Source organism: Xiphias gladius, chromosome 6 (assembly GCF_016859285.1).
Source record: "Xiphias gladius isolate SHS-SW01 ecotype Sanya breed wild chromosome 6, ASM1685928v1, whole genome shotgun sequence".
NCBI classification, from domain to species: Eukaryota; Metazoa; Chordata; class Actinopteri; order Istiophoriformes; family Xiphiidae; genus Xiphias; species Xiphias gladius.
The window spans coordinates 30106655-30124762 of NC_053405.1; the positions used below are offsets into that span (position 1 = coordinate 30106655).

Below are 18108 nucleotides of genomic sequence, written 5' to 3' on the forward strand. Positions count from 1 at the left end.
AATAGATATTTAATTATTATGATTTAATGTGTGGGTAAAAAAATTATTTCATAGAACATCATAGATGGTAACTGGTGTAATCAGCGCTTTCTGCAATCGATCGTCACAATCCAGTGGGCAGACCAAAAAAGGGTATTACGTCACAATGTAGCTACATTTCTGTGAAAAGACAGTGATGTCATGGAGACATATAATACAATGTGAAGTTCCACCTTGAAAAGTAGAACAAGCGCACTGCTGTACAGATGAATGCATGTATGCACAGTGATACACAATAGCAGAATACAACAAAATACAACTTCAAACCCAACAGTTGAATGGAGTGTGGAGAAGGTGGGATAACACAGGGGACTGTTATGATTTTTGGACAGGGTTGGGGGCTGCTTTACTCGCTTGCTGCAGGGTTGCTTGTGACAAGTTGAAAGAGACACGCAAGAACATAATTCCATTGCACATACAGGAACCGCTGGATACATCAGTGCAGGGGTGCAACAGATCAAAGAGACAGAGATCCATGTGTAGGAGATGCAGTGCACATTGAAGTAAAAATGAACCCCACCAATCTGATAGATGGAAAAATGCTAACACCACCATACAGGCCTATCTGAGAATCAATATGATAACAGGAGACATTAGAAGCCATCAGGGTAGCAACACCCTGTAAAAGCTCATCAAATATGCTGTTGTAATGTCAGCTAACAGCCACATTTTCTGAGCCTATACTTTTTTACATTTTGGCAAATTGAAGCCATTAAAAGTATGCTGAATTAGCTCCTAGCAGTTCCTCTTTACAGTGTGGAGTGTTGATGCAAAGACAACTTTCACTGCATTACTTTGATACTGAAGAAAACCTAAAAATGTCATGATTCTCAGGCAAGTTCTAAAGTATCTATTTTCTATGATTTCTAAATAGATTTATGTGCAATGGACATTGGATATAATAAAATTCCCAGCCACACTGAATGGTATCTATACGTACTTTGTGTCTGTGTGTTCAGATGCGAGTTATGACTCTGAGAAGGAGTGTGATTTTTCGCACAATTCACCAATTTTTGAACAAGGAAGACAGAAAAGGGCAGGCGGATGATAAGAAGGGAGGGAGATAACAGTAGTGGTCAGGGTCTTTAGACCTGTTTGAAAATTTCCTGACATGATGGGTCTGGCTTCCAGAAGAGTCATGAGAGAGTGGAAATCAAAGTGACTAGTTTGAACTCCGTTGTTTACAGAGTGACTGCTGGCTCAGTGATTCCACTCCTGACAGATAAAACAAGTAGCTGAAAGGGGGCTTAGATTCCTTCTGGGAGCTGTCTTAAATATTACAGCGATATCTTGCAGCATGCCAGAGTGGCAGAAGTCCAATGCTAGATATACAGTCAAGCTCTGAATTAAAGGTGTTCGATACTATTAGTGTCAGTAGAGGAACACTGATTGAACAGCAGAATTAAAGTCCTGAATATCAGCACACTCTAGGCCATGATTTGCAAGACAGAACATTATTTTGAAGGGACATGGTAGTCATGATAAAAGCTGTCTCTCTGTGCAACAGTCTGTTGTTGCTTGGTCTTACATCAAAATATGCTGTCTGTATCAACACAGAGCGATTATTAGACTATTTGTCAAAATGTGCAGTGTGCAGCACCTGGTGATTTATTACGCAAATGCAGCATAAAGTGGAACATATCTATAAAAATCAAGCAATGTGCCTATATGCCTATGAAGTCCAGCCTGTGTGGAACAAGGGAGTTTATGCCTGACATAGAGCTCTTTACAATGACATTTTCTTTTGTTGTTGTCTTGGTGCTTGAACTCTTTAATTGTGCTGCATGTTCAGCAGGAAAAGGCTACTTAAAATTAATGCTACACTGGTGATTACATTTTGTGAGCTTGAAACTTGAGATTTGCAATTACACAGTTCTGTGAGCCCCACAGCTGCTGCTGATAGTATTACTGTGTTATAATAGTTGGCTAGTTGGTAATGGCTTGTTCTGAATAGGAGGTTCTGCTCCCTCACAAAGGTGGGAGTCAGTGTTACAACGCTCTGGATAAAAGCAAATCTGTACTTACATTTGCAAAACAGATGATAAAGAACAATGACGTCAGGTGTCCCAAAATCTCCAACCTGTCTTTGAAATAAGCCTATGTATGAATAATATTCGCTGAACAAATTATACACTATAAATTATACTTATACTAAATGCCGATTTGAGCAAAGTCTAAAACAATAACTCACATTATGTAATGTGTGCTGCTTGAATCACCTATATGCAACATGAAAATCTTGAGAGCAAGGTAAGGCTACAGTCTAATGAAAGATTAATGGACTGTCAGTCCACTAAAGTCATTGCTCTGGTTCCTACATCACAAGCATTTTGATGCATAATACACAGTTTCTGCTTTTAGAATATTGCAAAATGAATCTATGTTTCCACACACCTCTTTTATGCACATTATGCGTGGGTACATAGACAAGCCAAAAATTAAATTTGAAATTTTTTATTAAAATGAAATTTAAAAACCGGTTGATATGACAAAATAAATGTAACATAACTACAGTGATTGTGTGTTGAGCACTGGCAAATTGGGGGTGACAATACTGTGCCTATTTTCTTTTTAAATTCTAGTTCTTGTTTAACTCTATCGTGGTCTACACTTGTTCTGTCTTATTATTGGCTTACCAGTCATCTGGAAGCACTTTGTACTGCAGTATCCTGTATGAAAGGTGATATACAAATAAAGATTGATTGATCGATTGATTGATTGATTGATTGATTGATTGATTGAATGCATCCTGTAAAGACGGTGTCAGGTGTCTCTCTCTATACTCTTGCCATTCTCTGGTATCTGCCCTCAGGCCGGGTCATATTAGGTAAATTCTGAGATTGACAGCCAATCAAAACAACAAATGACAACCTGTCACCGTGACATTTGCCTTCTTTAAAAAGTCTTTTTTTGAGCTTGCACATTAATCAGCTTCATTTTGAGAGGAGCCATATCTCCTGTTTGGTTGGAAAAAAAACAAAACAAAATAAATTAAAAAAAAAAAACTCACATAACTTTTCTTTTCACCTATGCTAAATAACCTGAACAACATGTGTGAAATTGACATTAGAAAGCAGTAGGACTTACTGGATTGGGCAGTCCTGGCCTCAATAGGCTGAGTAAAGACTCCTAAACCCATCTCAGATTGTGCTGCCAGGGAAAACATGTAGAGTGTATCTGGCTTTAGACCATCAACTGCATAGGAGCCTGCTGGATTAAAAGTGACACGATGCTGCGGGCAGACGAAAAACATAATACCATGAGGGCCATAGTACATACACATGTACAAATACACACACAAATGATCCTTGTTACAAAATAGATTAACTATTGGATACACTATTAAAATCGTTGGTTTCATTTGATAGTTCCAGAATTCATTTCAAAACCAACACAATAAACTAACTAAAATCTTCTCATGTGCTTCCCTGAGATAAAGCTAATCATCTAATCGACCTGATGCAGGTGCAGTTTGGGCTCCATAACATGGACCTGTTTGTTCTAACACTGTTTGTGGGAAATAAAGGGAAAACATGCACTCAGCTGTAGAACATATCCTATACAAACACAATAAACACATTTATTACATATACTATACTCACTGTACATACAGTGTGTGTGTAAACACATCAAATAAAGGAACATTCACAAAACAAAGAAATTTACATGTATAGTACACATTTCAGAACTAAAATCCATCTAATCAAACTATCACAGTAGAATGAAAATGTTTTTAAAGTGGTTTTTACCTTGTCTGTGGGATTGTTGGCCTCCCAGTAGAGCAGTTCAAAGCTAATGATTGGCTCCTGGACAGGCCAAAGCCATGACAGCATGATGCGTGAATCCAGCTCAGCCTCAGCCTCAAAACCAGATGGCTGAGCTGGAACTGGAGGCAGAAACAAAGAGACGAAGAGAATTCAAGAGAGAAAGAGAGACAAACAGTGAAGGGCATATTAAGAGTTGCAAATACAAAGCGAGAGAGTCAAGACGTGAAGTGGGAGTCTGGGCATAGAATAGTTGGGTATTAGGTGAAATAGTGCAGTCAATACTCATCAATATTCAGAACAGCAACCAAGCTGAGGAAGTATAAAGGATGTCATCACCTTAAAATCCTCTGAGATGATGTCGGTAAACTATGACTCAGATTTACTAACAGGTGACTTTACTGAGTGCTATTATGCTGACATTACTGGCCACAGCTTCTCCAAACACCATTATTACAGCCAGACTGTTATGTTATCCACTTTTTTTTTTTCTGGCTGTTTGAAGCTTAGTCTTGGTTTACTGCTTGCTACCATCTTTGTCTGTCACTGGAGCCAGAAAATCCTAATTATGGCGTAGCAGGGCTGAGCTGAGGTGAGACTCCTATCAAGCAAGCACACTATATTTCTTTTTAAGTATCTTTTTTTAATATTAAAGACTCCCTCCAGACATGTTTCAAGACATGTAAAAAATACTCTGCTTTGACCAATAACTTGTGTCTCATACGGATTTCCTAACAAACGTTTCCTCATTCTAGCTACTTTCCATTAAAAATAGTTGGTAACACTGGCACCAAACAACAGGCAGACAAAGTTAGTGACTAGCTGGTGAACCTAATAAAGCATTAGCAGCTAAAGAGAAAGATATTATCCTCAGGAATTGGTGGAGACCAAAACAGTCCAAAACATAGTGACTATTGGACTTACATTTATCCGATGGATACAAACAGCACTCCAAATTAATTATAATTGTGCTCTGTGTCTGCTGAAGGCGTAAACAGACAATCGCCATAACAACTGTATAACGTTATTATTGAGTTGTTCCGCTACCCCAAAGTGGCCAAAACAGTTAATGCAGCTTGAATCCCCTACAGACCCACTGTAAACTAAGGCAGGTGTCTTCACTTTTGCCTGATTAGAGTTCTTCTCAGGACAGTAGGCATGTGTGGAGACTTTGCTTGATTTATCCAGCTTAAATTAGTTGGCTGCTAATACATGCTACCCTCCATCTGATTGGACCAGCCACACCAGGTTTTTACAACACCTTAGCAAAACACTGTAGCTCAGTTATCGGAAGGCCAGTGGTTTGATTCCCGGATCCTCTAGTCCGCATGTCAAAGTTTCCTTGGACAAGAGACAGAACCCCATATTGCCCCCCAATGTATCATCGGTTTGTGACTATGTATAGAAAAGAGCGCCGTATGAATGTGTGTGTGTGAATGGGTGAATGTGGCGGTAGTGTAAAGTGCTTTGAGTGGTCAGTAAGACTAGACTATATAAGTGTGGTCCATTTACCATTATTAAATCAAGGATAAAAATTAAGTAATATGTGTGCAAGTTATGTAATTTGAGGGTACAAATTAATATTGCATGCCAAGAAATTGTCAAAGTTTTTACCCCAATAACTTCCAGGCACTGTAAAGTCCTGAAAGGTAACAGTTAAATGATGTGAAAGGTTTGTTAAGTAAGATCAGTGCCTATTTACACCACATGTAGACACAGAGCAACGTGTTTCTAAGGAAACAATTGGTCAGTTGTTTAGTGTAGCTTGTTTCAGAGCACCCAAGTAGCCAAAAAAGCTGTACATTTTATAAACCTTCTGACAATACACTGATCAGCCACAACATTTAAACCAGTTAACGGTTACTGGTTAGTTACCAAACACGATTTTCCCATTTACTTGAATGAGTGAATGGGAAAGACTTTTGGACCCCATTGTAAATACTGTATATATACACCCCATTGTAAATACTGTATATAAACACCATTCAGCCACAGCATTAAAACCAGTAACTGCTTTTAATGTTGTGGCTGATTAGTGTATATTAAAATTTGCACCAGTCTGAAAAAGAATGTAGGTTTTTGGACGGCGGCTGTGGGCGGCTGTGGCTGGCTATGTCTCAGGAGGTAGAGCAGGTTGTCCCTTAACCAGAAGGTCGGTTGTTAGATCCCCAGCTCCTCCAGTCCGCATTTCTAAATGTCCTTGGGCAAGATATTGAACCCTGAATTGCCACTGATGGTTGTGCCATCAGTATGTGTGAGTGTGTGTGTGTGAATGCGATGTATGAATATGTGCGTGAATGGGTGAATGTGGCGGTAGTGTAAAGCGCTTTGAGAGGTCGATAAGACTAGAAAAGCGCTATATACGTGCAGTCATTTTACCATATATCGTATTTTATTTATTTTGAATCTCCAGTTATTGTTAACAAGTGATGCGTATGTGCGTGTTACCTTAGACACAGAAGAATGGTCCCAGTCAGTTTCACACAGTTACATATAGAGATTAAGCATTAAGAATAAGGGCAAAGGCATTAGATCAGTTGGTGGTATTAGCCGATTACTCTTGAGTTGTAATGCAGTCAGTATCATGAGACAAATAATTGTGACTTTAGCATCCCTACTTATAGAGGATGATATAGCTTCAAGATCAGTAAGGATAGGACTTTGTCCTGTTGCAGCGCTACTGTTTTGTATAAACAAATGCTTCCTTGAACAGATTTTGGTGCAGGTGTTTTTTTGAAGGCTCCTATAAAAGTTGCCAAAAATAAAGCATTCATTGCCTGTGCTGTTGTCTTATAGCACATGCAAACAGCCCATTGTTCCTGATGATATGATATAGTGGATGGCCACATAATAGATGATATGACTTGGGACAATTTTTCCAGCAGCAATGTGCTGATAAAACAACGTGTAGAACCAACCTACCCTTCTCAGTCTGATACTAGTTACTAGACTTTATATGCATTCAAGCCAAAATGATTTATGTGAGTCTGGAAGGGTGCTGAACTCTATTCCACAAATAAATTAAGTGGGTTGGCTGACTCTGGGTGGGTTTATCTTCTACTGCAGCTCTGGTGTGATGTCATATTTCTTTCAGCCAAGCACAGTAAGCTGAGAGGGTTGAAAAACAGGCTTTCTGTGAATGAAATACGGTTATTATTCCTCTATATACAGTCAGCCGCTTTGTTCCTTGGGATAAAGAATGTGAAACCTTCATATTAGAAACACATCCACACATACAATATATGCTCCTGAATATCCTTGTACAATAAATTACCCACTATGTTCATCTTAGCTGGTGAATATTTGACAGGCTAATGGTTCACATTACAACTCAAATTGATGCAAGTGTAACAAAGTGTGAATAAATGTATCCCCAACAGTTCTGCTGCTACCAGTAAGTTCTACAGACACACATTTAACACAAGTACACATGTAGCTCGATACAAACAGCCAGGCATCAATCTGAATTACACAACTCTCTAATTGCATAATGATTAATTTTTTCATGGAGGTGTCATTTGAAGGTGCTACACGTAGATGACTGCTGGTTACATCATTCTGCTGGTTTTGTTAGTGTTAATGTTTCTGACCCCAGCCCAAGAGGTGCAATGTAACCAAGTACAAAGTTACTCAAAACTTTTTGTTAAGTATACCGTTTTTGCAGTTAACATACCACACAATCTACATACGTTCACACTAACAATATATATGCACCGGTGGATTTTAATCAACTGTGACTTTTTAATGTCCTATAACTGCCAAGAGGAAGCAGAATGTAATAATTTATTATTCTTTTTTTTGTTATTGTTTTCTTACATCCTTTTGTAGCTGTCTTACTATTACCCGTGATTTGTTTACATTTTTTGAAGCTGTGAGTAGCCCCTCAGTTTCCTTTGAGCATTACATTGTGAGATAATTGTGTATATAAGCAGCACAGTCAAAAGCAGATGTTTTTCTGTACATACTGACTGTTTTGAATACACTACATACTCAAAATTTGCTCACAATTAGTGTCTAGTATGGAACTGGGACACAGCTAAAAAATTAGCGACTAGGTGTTGAAGAATGTGGAAAATCAAGCTAAATGTTGCAGTTATTCTTTCTCAGGAGTTGGTGGAAGCAAAAAGCAGACCTTAAAAGAGTGAATGTTAGACTTCGGGTGTTTTCACACCTGCAGTGCATTTCAGTTCTGATCACACTGTGTTCACACTGAACGCATTTGTGTTCACAATTACTTTTTATAAAAGGACCAAGAGGAGTAAACACAAAGTCGTCAGACTTGAAGGAAACTCACTGACTGGACTGGTTTGGTGATGTCGCCTTGCATCATCATTGCATCCTCAGGACCCAGTAGGAAATTATGCTACCAGTCTGCACTTTAGTGCTTTTAATGTGTTTATTAATGTTCTCTGGGGCCACAAAGAGCTCATTAAGACACAAGGGATTATAAGCATTCTTAGAATTGTTAGGATTATTAGACTGCATGTTTGCATGTCGTGAACAATGTTGTGAACAATGACAAACAGGTAGATACATGATGAAAAAGAAACATCTTGTACAGCACTATTCTGAGGGTATTAAAATGGGATTGATATGTCACTTCCAGTACCTACTTTTAAATTACTTAATGAACTAGGAAAAGTACATAGGGGATACAAACACAAGAGACAGCAGTTTTAACAGCTTTTGACTATCTGGTTGAACAGGGTAAAATCCCCACACTCACGTGCTGATGCACATAAATATGATCATGGTTATCAAATGATTTGCTTCCTGAACAGTTCCTGATCAACAGATGGATGTGATAGTTAATAGGCCTTTGAATTTCAAAAAGGAAATGCCACATATACTGTATCATATCACAAAATCTTGTGGTTGGTCCATTTGCTTTGGGGCCAAATGAGCCAAATCAGCGTGGAAGCAAACCAAGACCCTCTTTTCAAACGGTCTTGGTCCAGTTGTTTGGGCCACACCAGGGTTTGGCTTTCTCACCAGCCCAAACGAACCGTACTGAATGGGCAAACACACCAGAGTTTGTTTTAACCAAACAAACATGACTCCAAATTAAGGCTAATGTTGCTCTGTGTCTGCTGGATGTGTAACTGTTTGCTGACACACTGGCCATAACAGCTGTTTAGGGGGATAATACGTCAGTGTTGTGTTAACAGCTTGTTCCACTGCATCCAAGTGGCCAAAAGGAATCAATTAGTTCAGCTTTTAGTAACATTCTGAATAGAGGACTTTAACATGTAAAGCGATATTTTACATTGTGGAATTGCTACTTAGACATAAGTAAATGATCTGAATAATTTTTCTACTCTGTACTCTCCGACACTACTCTTGTTACCATAAAACTGTCCAGCAAAACTTGATCTAGTCGCACATTGCTTAAAATGCAATGTGACTGTAACACCTTCAGAATTGCCTTTTGCCATGGCTTTGCAGCGACATAATCAACATGTTCTCACCTCCCTGCTGGGTCTTGATCTGCAGAACATCAGAAGGAGGACCGTCTCCCACAGAGGTGAACCCCAGCACTCTCAGGCTGTAGGTGATATCTGTGGTCAGGCCTGAGATGGTGGTGAGCTGGCTATCATCTGTGTTGTGTTTCTGCCAGGCGTTGAGTGGGACGTCATGTGTGGAGCTGTAGTAAACCCTGTAGCCCCGGATTTGGCCATTGGGCTCCTCTGGAGGTTCCCATTGGACTAACATGGTGCTGGAACTCAGCATGCGTGCCTGGACGTGAAGAGGAGGTGATGAGGGTGCTTGCTCGCTCGTACGGGTTTCCACAATACCACCGGGGGGTCCCCGGCCGACGTTGTTGACAGCCATGACACGAAACTCGTATTCAGAAAAGGGGCTGAGGCCACCGATGCTGTATCGGGTGGTGGCTACTCCGTCTACTTCCTGGAAGCCGTTGTCAGACAGTTTAGCACGGTACTGGATCACATAGTAGGACACCGGTTCTGGGTTGCCAGAGTCCCAGGTCAGGGTGACACTTGTTGCTGTGGTTTCTGTCACAGTGAGGGAAGTGGGTGGCTTGGGCAGTGCTGTTTAGAGAGCAGAAACAGATGAGAGAGTCAGACAAACAAGTCTTGCTACAGTCTTCTTCTTTTTCCATCTCTCTGGCATAAAGATCTGATAGGATGAACACCCGCAGAATCGGTATATGCCCACCCCTTGAGATTCCATCTATAGACTACTAAGAACACAGCAGAGCCTTCTGTCTGAAATTTTTAAATACCATAAAATTATTTATCCATTTCAGCTCAAAAAAAAAGACTTTTCGGGAAAAAAGACTTTAATTAATTTGTGCTCCTGACTTACATAATTTGTTCTCAATTAAAGGACCAGTGTGTAGGATTTAGTGACAACAATTAGTAAGGTTGCAGATTGCAGCCAACTGAATACCCCCGACCTCACCCCTCCTTTTCCAAGCATGTAGGAGAGACTACGGTGGCTTTCGAGTACGGTAAAAACGTAAAAGGCGTTTGGTTTGTCCGTTTCCGGTGCAACGTGGCAGGCTCAGTCCATATGCAGAGATGAAGGGCTCGTTCTAAGCTAATGAAAACACACCAATTCTTAGTTTTAGATGATTACACACTAATGAAAACATAGTTATGAATATTATATTTCATTTCTGCAAATAGATCCCCTAAATCCTACACACTAGCCCTTTTAAAGAAAATAAAGTTAATCGATTGCTAACATATGTTTAAAGGATGTCAATATAACACAATGTTGTTTAACAAAAAAAATCTGAATGTATGCATGTATGCATGTAATGTATGTTCAAAGTGTCTGAGACCACTTTCCCATTCTGGGAGAGTGAACAAAATTGCCAAAAGAGATAAAAGAAGATAAGCATTAAGCATTAATTTGTGCATATTGATTATTAATTCAAGAGCAAGAATTAAGGAATTTGAGAGCACAATTCAGTGATTGGTGTACACAAATTAATCACTTAGGAGCTTGCAATAGAAATCTGTGCACATGCGTCGATTTGACAACATGATTTACTGATTTGTGCAAACAAATTCATTTTTTATTTCTCCATTACATCTGCCAAACTCTGTGACTTCACTCAAATTTATATAAAAAAATGTGTAGATTTGTATGTGCATTTTCAAACTAGGTCTAACAAGGCAGCGATTTTCTTAATTCTGTCAATTCACACAGTATACACTACAGTTTACTCTGCAGTGTCACTGGTGGACCACTCAAGGGGCTTGGTGGATCTGGTAGATCAATTCAGACAGTTCACTTTAATACAAGCCTGCAGTCTATAACAAAAACGGTAAAAGATAAAAAAAAAAAGGAGATAAAAAACACCTTACATGGCTGAAACTAATTTTTCATTTCAATTTTTTTGACAGTTTTCATTGTTATGTTGTCACCTTGATGTGGGGTAAAACACGGCCATTTAATTCATCTTGAAACGACTGTATTACTTAACATAATATAGTAGAGACAGTCAGCTCATACTGTATCATGAAATGTGTAAGACTTTCTCTTGAATGTAATGTGAATTTAAAATATTATCAAAAAGTGGTGATGGTTTGGACTTTGTGCTGCTGGAGTGCAAATGAATGTGCTGTAGTAAGAAGCAGAGCAGTGGGGTGTGTAGAAATGCTCACAGGCTGCCATTTGGAATGAACCGCTGCAACCAGAGGCTTTTTCCTCCAACCCTCTGCTGCGCCAGTCTTGACATCTGCTTTATTATCATGCAGTATATCCAATGCTTCTCCAGTACAGACATGTGAACCTGAGCAGGGTGTGCCTGAATGAAGCTGCAGATTCTCAGTGTTCTCATTGATCTATTACTATAAAGCTAGAATGTTATGTAGCTCTCTGTGAAGAATGAGGTCTTTGAAATGTTGTTCATTAAACATTTAAAGGATAATGACATAATTCTAAAGTGCACTGATACCTTACCAAGAACTTCTTTATATGTCCCTGCTGATGATGTGTATCAACCTGAATATTTGTTAAATTAGTTCATGCCACTGTCTGGAGTATAATGTTAAATTAAATCATTTATGTTAAACGCATTGCTTTCATCTTCCTCATTTACTATATGTACTTATATGTGACATTTTTGGACATTTTCCTCACCCTATCTTCTACAAAATACATTCATTTCTCTTTTTCTTTGCAAAACATGTTGGGATGCTAGGCTTGTGTTCATAGGCAATATTATACTGTAGAGAAGTTGTAAGGAGGAAATCAATATGGATGGTTGCATGTAAAAGCTTGGGACAATTACAACAGGCTTAATGTCCTGTGTCCTATATATTGGTTCAGAAGAGATTGTGGTTTTACTTAATACCCATTTCCACAGCACTATTTTCAATAGTACAATGACTGAGTCACATGTCATACTCATACACGTTATACACAAAATACTATTCTTATTTACGAATGACCTCCAGTCACTTTTACTGTTATGCTGTTAAGCTACTGTCTATTAAACTTAACACTTCCTCCAGATGTTTCACTTTGAAAACCAAAATAAGTGGATAAGTACTCTAAGTATTAACAACACTGCAGAAGAAAATCTTGTTAAAGTCTACAGGCAGCAGGATTAGAGCGCCATGGTAAATTGGAACTTGTGGGCTCTGTTCAAGAAGTAAGAGATCCTTTTTTAAAATCCCATTGACATTTGTAACCATGCTATAAACTACAAATCCAACCGTGGAACAGAGCCTTTCTCGACAGTATGTCATGAAGCTCACTTCATATGTTTAGATAAGGACATAGCTTTTCTTTAAATATTGTTGTCTATTAGATATTTATGTTTTTTTTTTTTTTTAGCAGCCTCTAATGAACACCATTTCCCATAAGCCCTAAACGTTTGGAGGCTAAACATCACAACTCAACAGAAGAGCCAGAAGTCCATGAGCAAGTCGAGTGCGCTTTGCTAGCTCAGACATGTATGTAACTAAAACTGGACAGAGAGGACTGAATGCTGTAGAATTTTTTAGACTTCAGAGAATACAAATAAAAAACTGAAAAAATTACTTTAGTATATTGTGCTGGTCAGTTTCATGAACATGGACAAAATCGAGTTATGTGTCATGATCTGCCCTTCTGTATGACCTCCAATCTGGACTCTGTAAAGTTATTTCCTGTTTTATTTTGAAATTACTTACGTTATGTTTCTTTTGTTCTTTTACTCCCTGCCTTTTTTGTTGGACTTTGGATTTCTGTATGCTGCTTGCTGTATTTGTTTCCCTGTTTGGACTGTTTTCTTCGATTTTGACATTTGCCTGCCTCACCATGTGTTGTTTGAACATGAACTTTATGTATTGCCATAAACCCTCATATGCAATATGGAGAGTGAAAGAGAGCCCCTGGTAAGGACTAGAAAGCAGCTGTTCTAACGGTGGAATGCAGGAAAGTGTCCTCCACGACGTTGTTAAATAGGTCATACACTTTTTTAAAACCCTTAATTCCTAGCCAGTCTCCCAATCAGCTAGCCACCAGCCAGTCTACCAGCCTGCTAACCTTCGCCCCGCTTTTCAGATGGTAAGGCTTGTGTTAGTTTGCCTGCAGCTGTTTCCCTCCATTCTGCATCCCACCCTGCTAGCCTCCAGCCTGCCTCTAGTTGGCTAACCTCTGGCCTGCTAGCCTCCAGTCTGCTACCATCCAGCCAGCATCCTAGTTGGCTATCCTCCAGCCTGCTAGCCTCTGGTCTGCACCCCAGTCAACTGGCCCCCTGTCAACCCTAGAAGGCAGCATGTGTCTCGCAAATATCGATCCCCCAAGCTGCCTCAGCTGGCCAGTGCCCCCAAGCCTCTGCTGCCCAGCAAAGCCCATGGTTGGACCCCCTGTTGGCCATCCCTGCCATCGTTCTGTCTGTTCTTGCGTCAGGGGTCCTGGCTGACATCTCACCTGTTCCTCAGTCAGCTGCCCCAAGCAGCGTCTCGTAAGTTCCCGAGCCTGTTCCTGAGTTGACCATCCGCCCTGACTTTGGTACGTCAATGAATCTGATATGCCCAAAAGTTCCAAGTCCCAAGAGTAAAATATGATTCAGTCACACCCAAACTGCTTTAAAACTAACTTTGTCACACATTATTTGAGTTAGTTTGTAATGTTTTTTTTTTTTTTTCATTTTGACTGCTGGAAGTTGGTTTGATAAAACTAAATCACTGTTGGACTTAATTTTGCATATGGCCTTTTCCTGAAGGCAGTGTGTACCCGTATCCAACTCCCAAAAGAACTGGAACAAAAGATTTTTAGGTTCAGTTTTTGCCAGCATTACCTGGCTCTTTCTGTTGTTGTCAGTCAAGACACTGGCACTAAATTTGCTCTTGATTAACAGACCACAGCTTACAAAGAATGGTGATATTAAAATACAATACTGCATGTGGTAAGATCGAAAAAAAGAAAGTGACATATTACCATTTCAAGTACTTTTCCCAACCCTGGTAAAAGTAAGAAATCTGTTGATTCAGGTTAAAAACATTTTATGAGTCATTACCTGATCATTAGCTGCATTTCTTTTTAGTTGTGTCTAAGTTTAAATTCTTTCAGTGAGTATTGCTGACTACTGTAAGTGTACAAACAAAATCAGTCTACCTCTATTCCTCATTTAAGATCAAAGACTACTAATTATATTTCTCAGAGCGAAATAATGCAGTTTAATTCACACATCTGTGAGTTTAAGTGTTTAAGTGTTTTTAAGGTGACTGTTTATCATAAGTATTACTTTTTATTCAATCATACCAAATCCATAATGTCTTGTAGGAAGTATTAAGGTTTATTTAAGGGTTTTTTGCACATGAACTTTGTGGAGTTTATCCACTGGGATTACTATGCACTCCGAGTAACACTCAGGATTTGTTTTTGAGCCTCTGTCCATTTATGTCTACTTTGGAGCTCCTTGTAGCCTGAAATAATTCCTATACATCTACAACCTACAGAAATGCAAATCTTATTAATTAATCTTGGTTTTTAAGCAGCAACTTTGTTGACTTGACTTTGTACTTATGTAAATAGAATTCGTTTATCTGACGCCATCAGACAGAGGATTAGGGAACAGTAGATCTCTTTGTTAAGAACAGTAAATGACACGCTGGTTTCATACGACAGCTTCTTATCAAGCTGTCCAAACATGTTCAGATATTGATATTAATGACTGCTCTGTCAGTAGGTGCAAATGTGAAATTTTTAGGCATACTGTATCTGACCCCACTGTCACTGTCTCACTGGGGCTGAGGAGGTCAGAAAGCGATCCCTATCAAAAGGTCGGTTCATCCAAATTACAAAAACAAAGAAAAAAACATATTTGCTTATTTATCAGAAATTGTATCGTGTGTGCGTGTGTGTGTGTGTGTGTTTGTGTGTGTGTGGTTGTGGAAAGCGCAGTATGTATAGAAAATAGTGCTGTACGAATGTGTGTGTGAATGGGTGAATTTGGCAGTATTGTAAAATGCTTTGAGTGGTCAATAAGACTAGAAATGGACTATATAAGTGCAGTCCGTTTACATTTATTTTCATTTGAAAAATTCTGAAACAATGTCCTGATTACTCTGGATAAACAACATACCTCACTATCAACATCTTTCATAGGGACTATTTCTTATGTAAACATAAGAAAAATGAATTATCCAAGAAACTCTTTTGAGAGAAAGGACTGGCGTCAAAACCATGGCCAGAACCAAAGCAGTATAATTGTGTCTTCTGATTGGTGCTTTTCCACATCAGATAACTAGTGACTAATGTAAAGCAGTGATTGTTAAAGATAAGTCTAGCCATGCTCCATAAAACCAATGATGACAATGCAGCTGAAACTGCATCTAACAGTGAGGTGCAGTTGAAAGCTTTAAAAAAAAGCTAGCGAAAGGATGTTTGAGTTAATTACTTCTGGATCTGTACCGATCTCTTCCGGATCAAAGAGAATGAGGGACCTTGACTCACTGGCCCTAGAAGCCTCCCACATTTGCGACAACCACATCATGCTTCCCTGGTTTGATCCCTCTGTAACCAGGCCGCCGACTGTCAGGCCGTATGGTAAGGTAAGGATTTATTCCACACCCGCTCTTTCAGAACCCCGGGTGTTCAAGAAACAAGGCTGGAACTCCCCCCATACTCCACCAACGGGGTCTGCCCAGCTGAGTAACAAGTTTGATGTGCAGGGGAAGCTTGAGGAAAATCTGTACACTGTCAGTCTGGAGCCCACAGCCAGTCCAGTGCCGCTGCCCACAAGGGCGAGTGGTTCCGGTGCTGGTCCTGGAAGCCATCTAGGGACTGGAGCCCTTGGACCTGCAGCTTTTGGTCCCTGTGGACTACACTGGCACTCTGCTTCCAGGGTGACCAGCTCCAAATCCACAAGACAAAACCCACGTCAGGAAAAAACCCTGGTCATAGGTGAATCCCTCCTCAGAAATGGTAAAATAAACTCAGCAATAACTTATTGTGTCCCAGGTGCCACTGTCCTCAATATAGAGGACAAAGCTATTGAGATCCTCACTAACGAACTGGACACTACAAGAGTCGCTGTCCACGTAGGTATGAATGACATCTGTAACTACTCGTTACAGATGTTATTCATACCTGAAGTATTGAAAAGTGACTTTGTGCACTTGTTCTGCTAACTAAAGACATTGGTGAGGCACATTATGTGGCCCCACCCCCTCCTGTGACTGCCATGTTGATTAGTTCAGCAGGCTGCTGTCCATGCACGCCTGGCTCTCATCAGCCTGCATTGCCCAAAGTGTTTCATACATTCGACATTTCAATCTCTTCACGGAACGCACAGTTATTTAGAAATGATGGCATACATCCGAACTGGCTGGGGGCAAAACCACTGTCCTCGAACATCTCATACTGCATTGCCCACCTGTGGCTCCTCTCTCAGACAGCCAACACATTTCCTTAACGTCTACTTGTTTTGACAAGTCCAACCATTATTGACATCCCCAGGTCTAGTTGCTTCCTCATGTTTCTCCTCCATTGCTTATGTGGAGCCAAAACCCTCTAACAACTCACGAATTCCCCTATTCTTCTTTTCATAATAACAATTAGTTCTGGACCTGTTAACTAGGCCTGCAACATAGCCACAATTCTAGTCAGTGTAACCAAAAGACCTCATAGACCATTTTTAAAATCTTATCAGACAAATTTTTAGTTTCCTATAAGATCTAAACTCAAAATTCACAGTGGAGTAAATTTTAACAACCTTGTATGCATTCCTGTATCCAGTGGCTGTGGCCAACCACTTATAGATCAAAACAAGACAGTAAATCTGCTAATGGCAATTTTGAATTTGAAGTCCATTTCAATAATTTTGTTAATTAATGATCTTATTTTAGAGAATTAGTTTGACTGCCTATTATTAACTGAAACCTGGCTGAACACGGACGTCATATCTTAGACCATGTCATTAAGTGGGAACTCTGTTGTCATTTCATCAGTTAAGGATGTGGTTCTGTCTGATCACCATTTAACTGAATTTACTGTCTCTCTTCATATGCTGCATTGTAATTCTAGACGCAGTGTAAAAAGACGATATCTTACATCTGAAACTGCAGAAAATTTTATATTGCATTTAATAATGGGCCTATGGCTTTGCCAACTCTCCCTTCATCTATTGATGATCTAATAGATAATTTAAATACAAAATTACAATCAGTTATTGATCATATTGCCCTAGTAATGTAAAAAAACAAAAACTTAAAAACAAAAACCACCATGGAGAAAACAGAATATCAACAGACTCAAAAGAAATTGTTGCAAAGCTGAATGGAGATGGAGAAACACAAAACTTTCAGTCCAACATGATATCTTAAAAGAACTCCAGCAGGATAAAATGCAGCGGTCAGAAATGCCGGGTAATCTTATTTCTCTGAATTTATAGATAAAAATTGTAACAATCCAAGGGTTCTAATTTCAACTGTTGATTGTCTTATAAACTCCGTCCCTAACTTTTACCTGGATCACTTGAGTGCAACTAAATGCAATGAATTTTCTGCCTATTTTAGAGATAAGATTGCTGCCATCAGAATGAATATTATTCAGAAAAGGCTGGACAATGAACCACAAAGTATTGTTCCAAAATTCAAATGCACTATGCACTTCTTTACATCAATGGACTTGGAAATGATCAAGAAAGTTGCCAGTGAGTTTTTTTTTGCAGTTAATGATTAATCACTCTCTGTTCACATGCACCTTTCCTAAGGCTTTTAAAACCTTTTTAATTAAACCACTGCTTAAAAAAGAAAATTTGGATTGACCAATCTCCAACCTGCCTTTTTAGAAAAAAAATTATTAACCAGCTGAATGATTTCCTCTGTGACAACAC

General features: G+C 39.3%; 1 protein-coding gene across 14 annotated transcripts in view; it reads right to left on the reverse strand.

Moving 5' to 3' along the window:
* Positions 1-18108, reverse strand: part of ptprfa (protein tyrosine phosphatase receptor type Fa) — a 221680-nt gene that overhangs the window by 115198 nt on the left and 88374 nt on the right. For all 14 annotated transcript variants that reach the window (XM_040129782.1, XM_040129780.1, XM_040129779.1 and 11 more), the window contains exons 6-8: positions 9272-9853; positions 3789-3925; positions 3127-3271 (exon numbers count right to left, since the gene is read on the reverse strand). In XM_040129782.1, the coding sequence (XP_039985716.1) occupies positions 3127-3271; positions 3789-3925; positions 9272-9853 (864 nt within the window). The remainder of the gene's footprint in view (positions 1-3126; positions 3272-3788; positions 3926-9271; positions 9854-18108) is intronic.